A 12,122-nucleotide genomic window follows, 5' to 3' on the forward strand; every position below is an offset into this window, starting at 1 on the left:
AGACAGAGATATATGAAGCAGTTTCCTGCAAACAAAAATAGCTAATGAATTATCTGGTCAAGGAGGTGTAGCTGAAATACCAGGGGGTGTCTTACTTGTGTCAACAAGGTTTGTTGATTTAGGATCATAAGCCTATATCTGCAGCTCCTGGAGGAACCTGACATGTCTCTGATAATGTCAACATGCACAAAGTACATCAACGAACTAGACTTTTATTCATCGTAATCTCAGATGTGGAAGCACATTTAAGATGCACCCAGAGATATTTTCTTCCTCCTCTTCAGGTCATATTGCATGACACTGAAACTTGAATGCCACATCATAACATTTCAAAATGTGAATTGGAATTGGCTTTTAAAAAATAAATTATGGAGTTCATATGTTAAATCACAAGTACCCAGTGTCTATTTTCTTATTTATTTGTTTTTTGAGATACTATGATCAGTGTGTCCTTTTCATTTGCCCCAGGTTACATTGAAGCAGCAGTGATCCCAGCTGGGGCTCGACGGATCCGTGTGATGGAGGATAAACCTGCCCACAGTTTTCTGGGTAAAAGAGAAAGAAAGAACTGGTGTCTTGATCTTACGCTTTTGTTTATGCTCGTACTTTGTTATCCTGAAATACAGCGAATTGTCTCCAGCCAAGAAATACTCAAAGTAGACCCATCAAAATTAATAGATCTAAGTTCATTGACTTCATTCATTATTGAGAGAGAGATTTGGTGAGATATTGGGAAATCATCTAATCCCCTTGTCTCCCTTTTGCAGGGATTCACAATGGCTGGTTGCCCCAAGCAGTTTTAAACCTGGGCAAGAATTGTATCCACTCCCATCCACCTTTTCACATGTGTTTGCTAGGGGGAAAAGCTTAGGCTAAAATGAACCACGTACACTATGCTTTTTAAAGAAGTAAAAGACTTTACACACAAAACATCAGAAGTCACAGAAATGAGGCTTTAAACATGTTTCCATCCAGTGAGCTGAAAGATGTAAAAAGGAGGTTCCGAAATCGTTTTCAAGAGAAAATAATTAGTTACAATCTCAGCAACAAAACATGCAATCCTCATGTTAATGAAAGAAAGCAGATTGTGTGGATCTTCCTGTTGGGAAGATTTACCACTTGGAGTTTGGGGAGCTGGAAGCCAGAGATGGTCCCTGCTCTTATATCTTCATTCTTCCAAAAGAAAGAAGTGGACTAACCTGGGAGAGAACAAAGACTACAAGTGCTTCTAAGTCCCTCTGAGGGGAATGAGGTCCTAACCAGGCGACTCATTGAAGCTGCTTCAACTTAACCCTTTCATGGGCCCAATGTGAGGCAGAAACTATCCCATATTAATTTATATGGGTCTTCTCCGAGTTCAACTAACTTGGGATACAACTCAAAGTAAGAGAGGAAGTAATATTGATTTCTGTAACTAGCTGTCATGTGTCATTGCTCTTTGATCCCCAGACGTCCCAAGGGCTCCTTTTAGGACTGACAAATGTGAGTTGATTTTAGGGGCAAGTGATAGCTACAACTGTAATTGTTTAAACATTATCATTACCATTACTGAAAGCTGGGACCTATATCAGAATGCTGTAGTGTATCTTGAGGTGCCAAGGTGTCCTCTCTTTGAACCACTGTCAGAGAGTATTTCTGTGTTTGGGGGAATTCTCTGTTTAAAGGGTTATCCCTCCTAGTTTAAAGATAAAAAGAAGCATAATAAAGGAGAGCAGGAGTTTCAGAGTTGACTCTGGACAGCAAACTGAGTAGGCACACAAGCTACCTGGCCCTTGTCCTCGCTGCTATAGTCTTTGTATTTCAAATATAGTAGTTATTTTTAAATTTGCATCTGTACATAGGCATATGTAAATATGTGCCCGCCTTTGTGGCAATGCATTTCTTACTTCCTTTCTTCAATGTATAAGTAGCCACCCTGGCCTTTCCTCACTCCCTGCTCAGTGCTCTTGTTAATGATACCAGGCAGTCATGCCCTCCTGTTCAAGTGTTTCTTTTTCAACTACCACTCAACATTCTGTGGCTACTGAGGCACATCTGATACTGAAGCAACTCAAGCCTTCTACTCCCCCATTCACTCCACAGAAAAGTTTTCCATTTTACTTCTCCAACAGACACTCTTGGACTCTGGGGTTTGGTTGGGGGGGATAAGGGGGGGGAGAGAGAGAGAGACCAGCAACACTTTTTGTGTTCTGCAACTGTTGAGGTCTCCCTGAATGTTTTGGTTCCTCCCTCCTTGTTTTGGCTTCATTTCTGTCTGCACTCACCACCTGAATTCACCATGATAGGGTGTGGTTATTGGCATCCATGTACACAACAGTTTTACAGAGTAAGAATAAGATGACATGTCCCAAGAACCTTACAAATTTGACAGAGGAATGGGAAAGGGTGCATAACTGTGGAATGCAATTCCATGGGACAGCAAACAATCCGCATCCCTTATGGGTTTCAAACGGGCCTTAAGTAAAACTTCCCTTCTTACCACTGCCTTTAGCAACTGATTAGATGTGAGCTACAGAACTTCCCGACTTCTGCCTGATTTTGATATTTTTAATATGCTGGTTTAGAATTGGTCTCCTTCGATTTTAGTAATGGTTTGAAATATTGTATTGGTGTGTGTGTGTGTGAGAGAGAGAGAGAGAGTATGCTATTGCCTTAAACTGTGTTTTCTTCTATGTTTGATGCATGGCTGGCTTTTGGAAGCTTTTTCTTGAAAAGAGGGCATTCAAATATATTACATAAATTTATGATAATAAACAGGGCAGGGGGTGTTCTTTCGGTTCAGTTGCACTGTCACCTACAATCCCTACAAGGGGATTGGTCTAGACTCTAGGAGCTTGTAATCCTCAAAGAATGGTGAAGCTAAGCAAGTGTGGGGTTCATCAATACATAGGTGGAAGCACCACATCTGCCCTTCTGAGCTTTCTAAAGGAGCAAAATGATCCTACCTAATAAATAAATGGATATGATATAGGCTGCACATCAAAATGCTTGTCTTAACTTGTGTGTGATCTCCTCTATGTCCTGTGGCTGATCAAAGCCCCTTCTGTGCTGTCAGTTGGTGCAGTTGCAAATGTGAATAAACCCTGAGGTGACAGAGATATGCTATGTTTTTGGGGAGATGGTGATAAAATTGAATACCAAAAAAAACTTCGATTCTGCAACCTTGGATTACGCAGGTCAACACATTTGTTGTTCTTTTTGTCTATGCAAGAAGCCTCTGATCAATAGAAATGGTCAACCATCTCTCTGGCTTTTGTAATTTCTCTAGTCTAGGCATTGCCCGCACCCACCCAGCCCTATTTCATACCTATAAGAGCTAGAGACTTGTCATTTTTAAAATGGGAGCTGGGATGCTCAGGAAGCTGCATTCTACAACAAATACAACACTTTTTTCAGGTTCGTCTCCTCCAGGAGGCTGAGTAGCATCCAAGATTACAGTGTGCCATTCTTTGATCTCTTGCCTGCTACTGCTTTCATTTCTGCTTACCCGGCAGCCAGTTTTGTGGACTAAAATTACGCCTACACGGAAGACTTTGACATAGCAAAGCTTTGGAGAACAATGACTGCCAGTGTTCTGGGGCATTGCAAGTCCTGCTTTTGGAAGCCAGCATTTTTATTTGTCTTGGTTGGATTAATTTGGATGCTTACTGCCAGTTGAGCTTTGTCAGATGTCACTTAGGGTGAAGACAGACATAATGTAGCTCAAATTGCATCTGCAGGGCAAGCTGGCCTAGGTGGCAGTCCTTTTTCTGTGGCTGGTCCTTTAAAAAAAAAAAAAAGACTGAATGCTTTAACATTCATTTATCTTTAGAATAATTTGTTGTCAGATAGATAGGTAGGTAGATAGATAGATAGTTCAGTTCTTTATTACAATCACAGAACAGCCACTAAATTGCATCCAAACAAATGCAATTTTGCAATTTACAGGCCAACAGATAATATTTATTTATTTATTCATTCATTCATTCATACCCCGCCCACCAGGCTGGGTTTCCCCAGCCACTCTGGGTGGCTTCCAACAAAAGATTAAAAATACATTAAAACATCAGTCATTAAAATCTTCCCTAAACAGGGGATTATTACAAATTAAACACATAGCAAAAAAACCTAAGATAGGTGTGCATTGTCATATGTTCACAGTCATGCTTAGGATGGATTACTGAGCACTACCATAGTTAGTAAGGAGTTTTACCATCTAGTTCCTAGTAGCGCAGGTGGTGCTGTGGTCTAAACCACTGAGCCTCTTGGGCTTGCTGATCAGAAGGTCAGCAGTTCGAATCCCCGCGACAGGATGAGCTCCTGTTGCTCAGTCCCTGTTCCTGCCAACCTAGCAGTTCGAAAGCACATCAAAGTGCAAGTAAATAAATAGGTATCACTCTGGCGGGAAGGTAAACGACGTTTCCATGCACTGCTCTTGTTTCGCCAGAAGCGGCTTAGTCATGCTGGCCACATGACCCGGAAGCTGTACGCCGGCTCCCTCGGCCAGTAAAGCGAGATGAGCACCGCAACCCCAGAGTCGTTCGCGAATGGACCTAACGGTCAGGGGTCCCTTTACCTTTACCATAGTTAGTAAGGAATTTTAACCATCTAACTCCTAGTAATGCATGCTGATACACAAAATTTTGCCACTTTTGTGGTAATTTCATTAGCAAAATCTGACAAGAGGAAGGAGCTATAAAAATTATCAGATCTCTGTGGGAAATTAATTAAAATAGGTGTGATGTATAAGGAGTAAATGTCTTTATAATATGGTGTACAGTTGTTGTTTTAAAAGTAAAGGTCAAAGTGCTCCAAAAATGGGATGGCAAAAATTTGGGGGTGGGGGGAAGGTTGGTATCATGATGGGCCAGCTAATCAGCACAACACAGATCCTTTTTATGCTTCAGATGTGCAGAACTGTTTATTTTTTCCTTTTAGGGCTCTAGTTTTGTGGTTTTTTTTCAGACTGAATGCAGCAAAGGTGCTTTCAGAACAACCCCACTGCGCTGAAATTATTCCATCTGACTTTATCCTGAATGTGAAAAATCATACAGTGGTTTTGCTTGCTGTTGCTATAAACATATTCAATGGGCCTGTGTATTAGATGCGCCTGCCAAAATCTCTCTCTCTCTCTCTCTCTCTCTCTCTCTCTCTCTCTTTCTCTCTCTCTCTCTCTCTCTCTCTCTCTCTCTCTCTCTGTGTGTGTGTGTGTGTGTTGAAGGGATGTCTCTTTTTCCTATGTTGATAACATTGCTATCATAATGTTTTTTTAGAGCAACAGCAACAAACTTTCTTAAAATACACCCTTTTTTTCTTTTGCTATTTGCTCACTGATATGTCAAAAAAAACAGGCTTTGGAACCATGCTGATAAAGTTGCCCTGCCCATATTCAAATAAATCTTTTATCCTGCTCCAATAAAACCCCAGCTGGACCAAGTGGAAATGACTGGGAATTGCTGCTTGCAGTTTGCCTGGCAACCACAAAGCCTTTTTCTAAATCCCTCCATCTTTCCCCCCAATTAGATGATAGCTTACCTGTGGATACCACAGTGGTAGTAGCAAAGATGGGCAGCTATGTTTCAGTCCAGAATCAGGACAGAGATGGGGCATGGGAAGAGAGAGGAAATGCTACAAAAGTTACTCGCCTGCAAAAAGAATTACTGCTCTGCTGGGGGCTGGCAGAGAACAGAGTAATAATAATAATAATAATAATAATAATAATAATAATAATAATTTATTATTTGTACCCCGCCCATCCGGCTGGGTCTCCCCAGCCACTCTGGGCGGCTTCCAACAGAGATGAAAATACACTAAAATGTCACATATTAAAAACTTCCCTGAACAGGGCTGCCTTCAGATGTCTTCTGAATGTCAGGTAGTTGTTTATCGCTTTGACATCTGATGGGAGGGCATTCCACAGGGCGGGCGCCACTACCGAGAAGGCCCTCTGCCTGGTTCCCTGTAACTTAGCCTCTCGCAGTGAGGGAACCGCCAGAAGGCCCTCGGAGCTGGACCTCAGTGTCCGGGCAGAACGATGGGGGAGGAGACGCTCCTTCAGATATACTGGACCGAGGCCATTTAGGGCTTTAAAGGTCAGCACCAACACTTTGAATTGTGCTCGGAAACGTACTGGGAGCCAATGTAGGTCTTTCAAGACCGGTGTTATATGGTCTCGGCGGCCGCTCCCAGTCACCAGTCTAGCTGCTGCATTCTGGATTAGTTGTAGTTTCCGGGTCACCTTCAAAGGTAGCCCCACGTAGAGCGCATTGCAGTAGTCCAAGCGGGAGATAACCAGGAGGAGGAATGGAGAGCTCCCTCAAGCAATTTTTGTGTTGGGGTGGGGAAGAAATTCAGTTCAGTGCACATTTAATTTGCACTTTCTGAAACAATGCAGTGGTACCTCGGGTTACAAACACCTCGGGTTACAAACACTTTGGGTTACAGACTCCACTAACCCCGAAGTAGTACCTCAGGTAAGAACTTTACCTCAGGATGAGAGCAGAAATCGTTCACTGGTGGCAATGGGAGGCCCCATTAGCTAAAGTGGTACCTCAGATTAAGAACAGTTTCAGGTTAAGAACGGACCTCCAGAACGAATTAAGTTTGTAACCAGAGGTACCACTGTATGAGAAGCGGAGTGGAGCTATCCTTCAAAATTTGCACCACTTTGCATTTTGCAGTACAGTCATACCTTGGGTTACAGATGCTTCAGGTTGTGTGTTTTTGGGTTGCGCACCACACCAAACCCAGAAGTACCGGAATCGGTTACTTCCAGGTTTCGGCACTCGCACATGCGCAGAAGCACTAAATTGCACTTTGCGCAAGCGCCAAATCGCAACCTGTGCGTGCACAGAACGTGCCTCCCACACAGATCACTTTCGCAACCCAAGCGTCCACTGTACAGTTCTTCTGCCAAGTAATGTGTACAAAACTTCATATAATGCTAGGTGAAGTGTACAGGAAAATGCATATATTAGTGAAAATTGAGGAAAACTGGTTTACAAAAATGTGTATTTGGCAAAATTGCACAAAAGAATGTGTATCTTAGGAGAATTCATCTTAAAACACTGAAGGCTTTGCATAGGAAAATAAAATGGTGTGGAAATGTGGAGAACGGAATGAAAGCTGATAACTGATAAATTTGCTCATTCGTATTTCTAAGATTTCCTTTCTCTACCAGCCTCCTTGGTTTCCATGCAGAGCATGGGGTGGATGGCAGGACATAGCCCACTTGCTCAAATGTACTGAATTTTTGATCACCTATGGCTACCATGCTTGCATACAAGACTGGGGAGAAACTACATGTCAGTTAAATCCTGTGGGCATTTTGCCTCACTCTGTTACATGGGCAGGGCCTGCTGACTGACTTCCCTGTTCATTCTAAAGTCTACTGCTGCCTCTGAGCTCAGAGATTGACTGCTTTGTTATCAAAGCCTTGCAGCAGAACATGGGCAAGAATCCAACAGGGTAAGCAGAATAATTAGGAAATCAAAGTACTACAATTTCCTGCCACTGTAACTTTAATAAGGCCTCAGGTTTGTGCAAACATAGCTGTGTTTAAGCTTGGAGTGAGGGCTGGAGCTAATTACACTCTCAAAGCTTAGGCCAAGGAGGTCTTGTTTCCACTGTGGACTGGGTAGGGCGCATTGGAAATGAACCCAGCTTCACGTTGAATTGATGTTCCATTTGCTGGGAGCAGTTTCTTTCCTCCTACATCCATCCCACGCCGCCTGGCTTAGTTGCCGCTGCAAACTACCTTGAACAGGAAATGCCTTATAATTTGTATCCATAAAGCAGGGAAGCGAATTGGAAGGAGTCTGAATTGAGCAAAAGACTGGACTTTGACGCAAGCTTGGAAGACAGACCAATGGGGTCACTTCATATCCAGGAGGAAAAGAGATGTTTCAAAGAGCCAGACATGGATAAATATAGTTATTGGCTTTCAGGCTATATAAACTTTGAGTGGTTTAATTAAAATCAGGAGCTGCAGTTAAAGTAATGAGAAACTTAATTTAAAAGGTGCCATATCAATAATGATTATAAAGTTTTTTCAGGTCTGTCCAGGCAACATGATTAAGGTTATGCAATAGGGTTAGGGTAAACTGAAATGGGAACAGAAATTGCCAATGTTTGCTTATTTGTCCCATGTTCAGAATGAAAATCAATCCAGCAAATATGATTGATATTTGCTGTTGCTTTCAGTTCACAAATGATATGTACTTGATTACATTTTTCACCCTTTGCATTGCTACCAGTGATCTGGAAGAGAGCTTAGCATAATACATGTTTGGTGACGTGAAGATGAATATATTTCCCTCTGCATAATATTCACTTTATTCAATTTATATTCCTCCCAAAGGAGCCTAGGGTGGAATAGACATATTAGGGATTTGCATATTCTGTAGTGATGTTGCCAACTTTTGCAAGTCCTTGGCTTTATCCGAAGCAAGCATTGTCATCTGAGCTGAAGAAGAAACCTCTGCTCCCTGAAAAATAGGAAAGCCGATGACATGTATTTGTATATAATTTGCGCGTTCTAATAGATGCACATGTAGAAATAAGTAATATAATTTAAATACCAGTATAATACATCTTTCTATGTAGGGGAAAGACTATGGGCCAGGTGACCTGTGTGCCAGCTCAGTCGGCTGTCCGGGTGCTGCTAACTGTAGATGGGCAACTTTGGGTACTCATTCCTTCTTAGGATTTTTAAAATCTTTAAACAAGACTTAGACTGGACAGCCTTTCAAATAAAGCAGGAGAACCTTAAGCCCAGACAAAGGCAGCCCCCTAGTCCTCTCTGTATGGCCCTTTGGATTCTCCCTAGTCCTAACCTCCCCAGGACACACCTGTCAGCGACCCTACTCAAATGTTTTGGCCCAACTGGAATGCAGTTTTGCTTGCCTGGGTGGAGAGGTGTGTGCTTAGAAACCTCTAACTTTTGCATGACTGGAATGTTGCCTATTGTACAAAAGGTAAAACTCGCATCCATTTCTCCACCCATATTTTGCCTCTTTCCTCACCCACTGCTGGAATGCAGCCTTCAGGTTGGAAAAATGTCCCTTGCCACTGAAATAAAGGACTATCCTTTGCAAAGTAGGATGCATAACCACCATACTCACTTCCACCCCCACCCATCCCTCTACCTGGCCCTAGCAGCTGCTGCTCCCACCACCACCATCCCTAAAACTGCCATAGAAGCAGCCCAAGTAAGGAAATAGGGAAAGTCCTACATACGGCCACAGCCAGGTACCGGTAATAGAGGGAATAGACCTGTCACGGAAGGATCTCCCAGATGATACAGGTTGGGGTCCATATGATGGGTGGATTGAGTGAGGAATTCAGATTTCATTGCACTTCTGATAATGAAAAGGGTTTGTAGCTGGGCCTGGGGAAACCAAGCTATTTCTTGACCCTTATTCTTATTTTGATAAATAGCTTCTTTGGTTGAGTCCAATTCCACATCAATTTTAACAGGGCTTGTCCATCATTAATTCTTTCTACTAGGGCTGGATGAATCTGTCATTTTGTATTTCTCTCTGTTTCTCATTTTCCCAGTCGTTAGTTTTCCACATTTCCACAGTAGATTGTGATTTTTTTAAAAAGTGCTCGTGAAAATTTATCAGCATCTTTGTGTAAATTTATCTAATATATATATTTTTATAAGCAATTTTTATACACACACACACACACATTTTTGCAAGCAGGCTGTCTCATTTTTATATATTTAAATATTATATATTTTCATTAATATAAGTGTTTTATGGTCATTTCCCTACAATATACACATCTTCATACACATTATTTGGATGGAGGCCTGTGTTTGAGGTGCCATCTCTCCCTTGGACTAGCAATTGTTTGGCCTCAACCCCAGAGGCTGAATTCACTTATGATGCAAATGACCCCTCCTCAGCTTCATCTAAGGATCCTGGCTCCTTGCCATCCAATAGAACCTGATTGTGTGTGTTTTTGTAATGCTGGACCTCAGGTCATCCTCTGATGAGGAATCCCCTGGTTGAGACATGACAATGAGGAACACTTAGGATAATCTCTTAGGACCCAGAAAAGGAACATCTGTCAACCTAAATGAAATTGGACAACAGCAGTTTCTCTCTGGTGAGGTATTTGCTTTCTGTTTCATCCCATGCTGTTTGGTTCTTTCCAGCTTTGAAAGATTCCAGTAAGAAATCCATTAACAGTGACTGGAAAATCGAACTTCCTGGTGAGTTTCAGATTGCAGGAACCACTGTTCGGTATGTGAGAAGAGGTCTATGGGAGAAAATCTCAGCCAAAGGACCAACTAAAATACCACTCCACTTGATGGTAATTTAATGCTTTTTCATTGTCTGCTTTCAGTGTTTCATCATGGTAGAATTGTTTTTTTGGTGTTCAGTATTAACTACTTCCTTCTTCAGTTACAAGAGTAACGGAAATACAAGCATCAAAGACAGATAGAAGCCTCCAAACTAGTGTTGTGTAGTTTGTAACATATTCAAATTGGAAAAGGAAGATCTGGGTTCTAATTCTCTGGATAGGCCATGAAACTGGGTAACATTGAGCAACTGGTAATGTACTTGAGCAAAGGGTAATGTACCGTATTTTGTGCTCTATAAGACTCACTTTTTCCCTCCTAAAAAGTAAGGGGAAATGTGTGTGCGTCTTATGGAGCGAATGCAGGCTGCGCAGCTATCCTAGAAGCCAGAACAGCAAGAGGGATTGGTGCTTTCACTGCGCAGCAATCCCTCTTGCTGTGCTGGCTTCTGAGATTCAGAATTTTTTTCTTTTCTTGTTTTCCTCCTCCAAAAACTAGGTGCGTCTTGTGGTCTGGTGCATCTTATAGAGTGAAAAATATGGTGCTTGTCAGGGCTGTTGTGAGGTTAAAATGGGATAAGCCCATCTTGAACACCATGATCTCCTTGCAAGAAGGGTGCAATAAAAATTTAGTAGGTAGGTTTAGTTCCAAAACTAAACCATAGATCCGGGCATTTACGTGAACTGTTATATCAAACTTAAGCTTCTTTTAATGGAAGGTATCTGCAAAGAAAAAGCAGAACACCCAAAAGAGTTCTGAAAATTAATGATAAGCCAGCAATGATATCTTTAATATGAGATATGTGAGCTGATTGTAATTTATATTCCAGAAAAAGCAAAACAGATGGTTGTATTTAGGTCTGGGAATTTAATTATGTGCTCTTTATGATTTGATATTATTATTATTATTATTATTATTATTATTATTATTATTATTAAATTGTTCTTAATATGTTGCTTTTATTGTTTGCAACTTCAATAACCTGTCTGAAAAGCAGCTTAAATCAAAAATAATCACAATAAAGAGGAAGAATAGTCAGCATTGTTTAAACCAGTCTTTTAAACTTGTTGCCTTCCAGATGTTTTGGACTGCAACTACTATCATTCCTGATCATTGGTCATGCCAGTTGGGGCTAATGGGAGTTGTAGTCAAAAACACTTGGAAAGCGCCATTGGTTTCCAAACTTTCTGACTTCAAGGAACCTTTTCCACATTCATTTGCCTGGTGAGCATATGCCACAGAAATCCAGTGCATCATGGAAAGATTCTGGAGCATATTCCAAGAGGTACACTTGGTTCATGCAAGACACTCACTAGGCCTTTTTGCCTTATCTCTGCCCCACAAGGGACCACAGTCCAACGTGTCCCCACAGAGTCCTCAGCAGTTGCACATTGCAGAGGAAGATAAGTGAGTCCTAGGTTGGCTGCAATTTAGCCACTGATATATTTGCAAAAGAAAAAACAAGGATTATATTACCAGAAATAAAATATGCTCACACTAATCCATATGCATCGATGTTAATTTAACAGTACAGATGAGGACCATGACCAGGTGAGTGTTGTCCCTGCTCATTCTGCTGTCCAAGTGCTGTTAATGTTTGATGGGCATCTTCAAGGCCCTTGATGTTCTCCTTTAGAATCATAAAATTGTAGATTTGTTAATGTTCTTAATTTTTAAACCATACCTGTCAGCTCTTCAAATATGGAGTGCCTTCAAAGTGGTGGGGTGGCTGTCCTCTGACAGTCCTTCAAAGGGAAGGCTGTTCTTTGTAATGTAGAACTCGTGACCACCTAACAGGTTGTTTCTCAGAGAAACCTGTTCCCCATTACCG

General features: G+C 41.6%; 1 protein-coding gene across 3 annotated transcripts in view; it reads left to right on the forward strand.

Moving 5' to 3' along the window:
• ADAMTS17 (ADAM metallopeptidase with thrombospondin type 1 motif 17) overlaps positions 1 to 12,122 on the forward strand; it is a 172,489-nt gene that overhangs the window by 119,562 nt on the left and 40,805 nt on the right. For all 3 annotated transcript variants that reach the window (XM_081838768.1, XM_081838769.1, XM_081838770.1), the window contains 2 exons: positions 469 to 549; positions 10,145 to 10,302. In XM_081838768.1, the coding sequence (XP_081694894.1) occupies positions 469 to 549; positions 10,145 to 10,302 (239 nt within the window). The remainder of the gene's footprint in view (positions 1 to 468; positions 550 to 10,144; positions 10,303 to 12,122) is intronic.

The sequence above is a fragment of the Podarcis erhardii genome (assembly GCF_964252035.2).
Source record: "Podarcis erhardii genome assembly, chromosome: 14".
Classification (NCBI taxonomy): domain Eukaryota; kingdom Metazoa; phylum Chordata; class Lepidosauria; order Squamata; family Lacertidae; genus Podarcis; species Podarcis erhardii.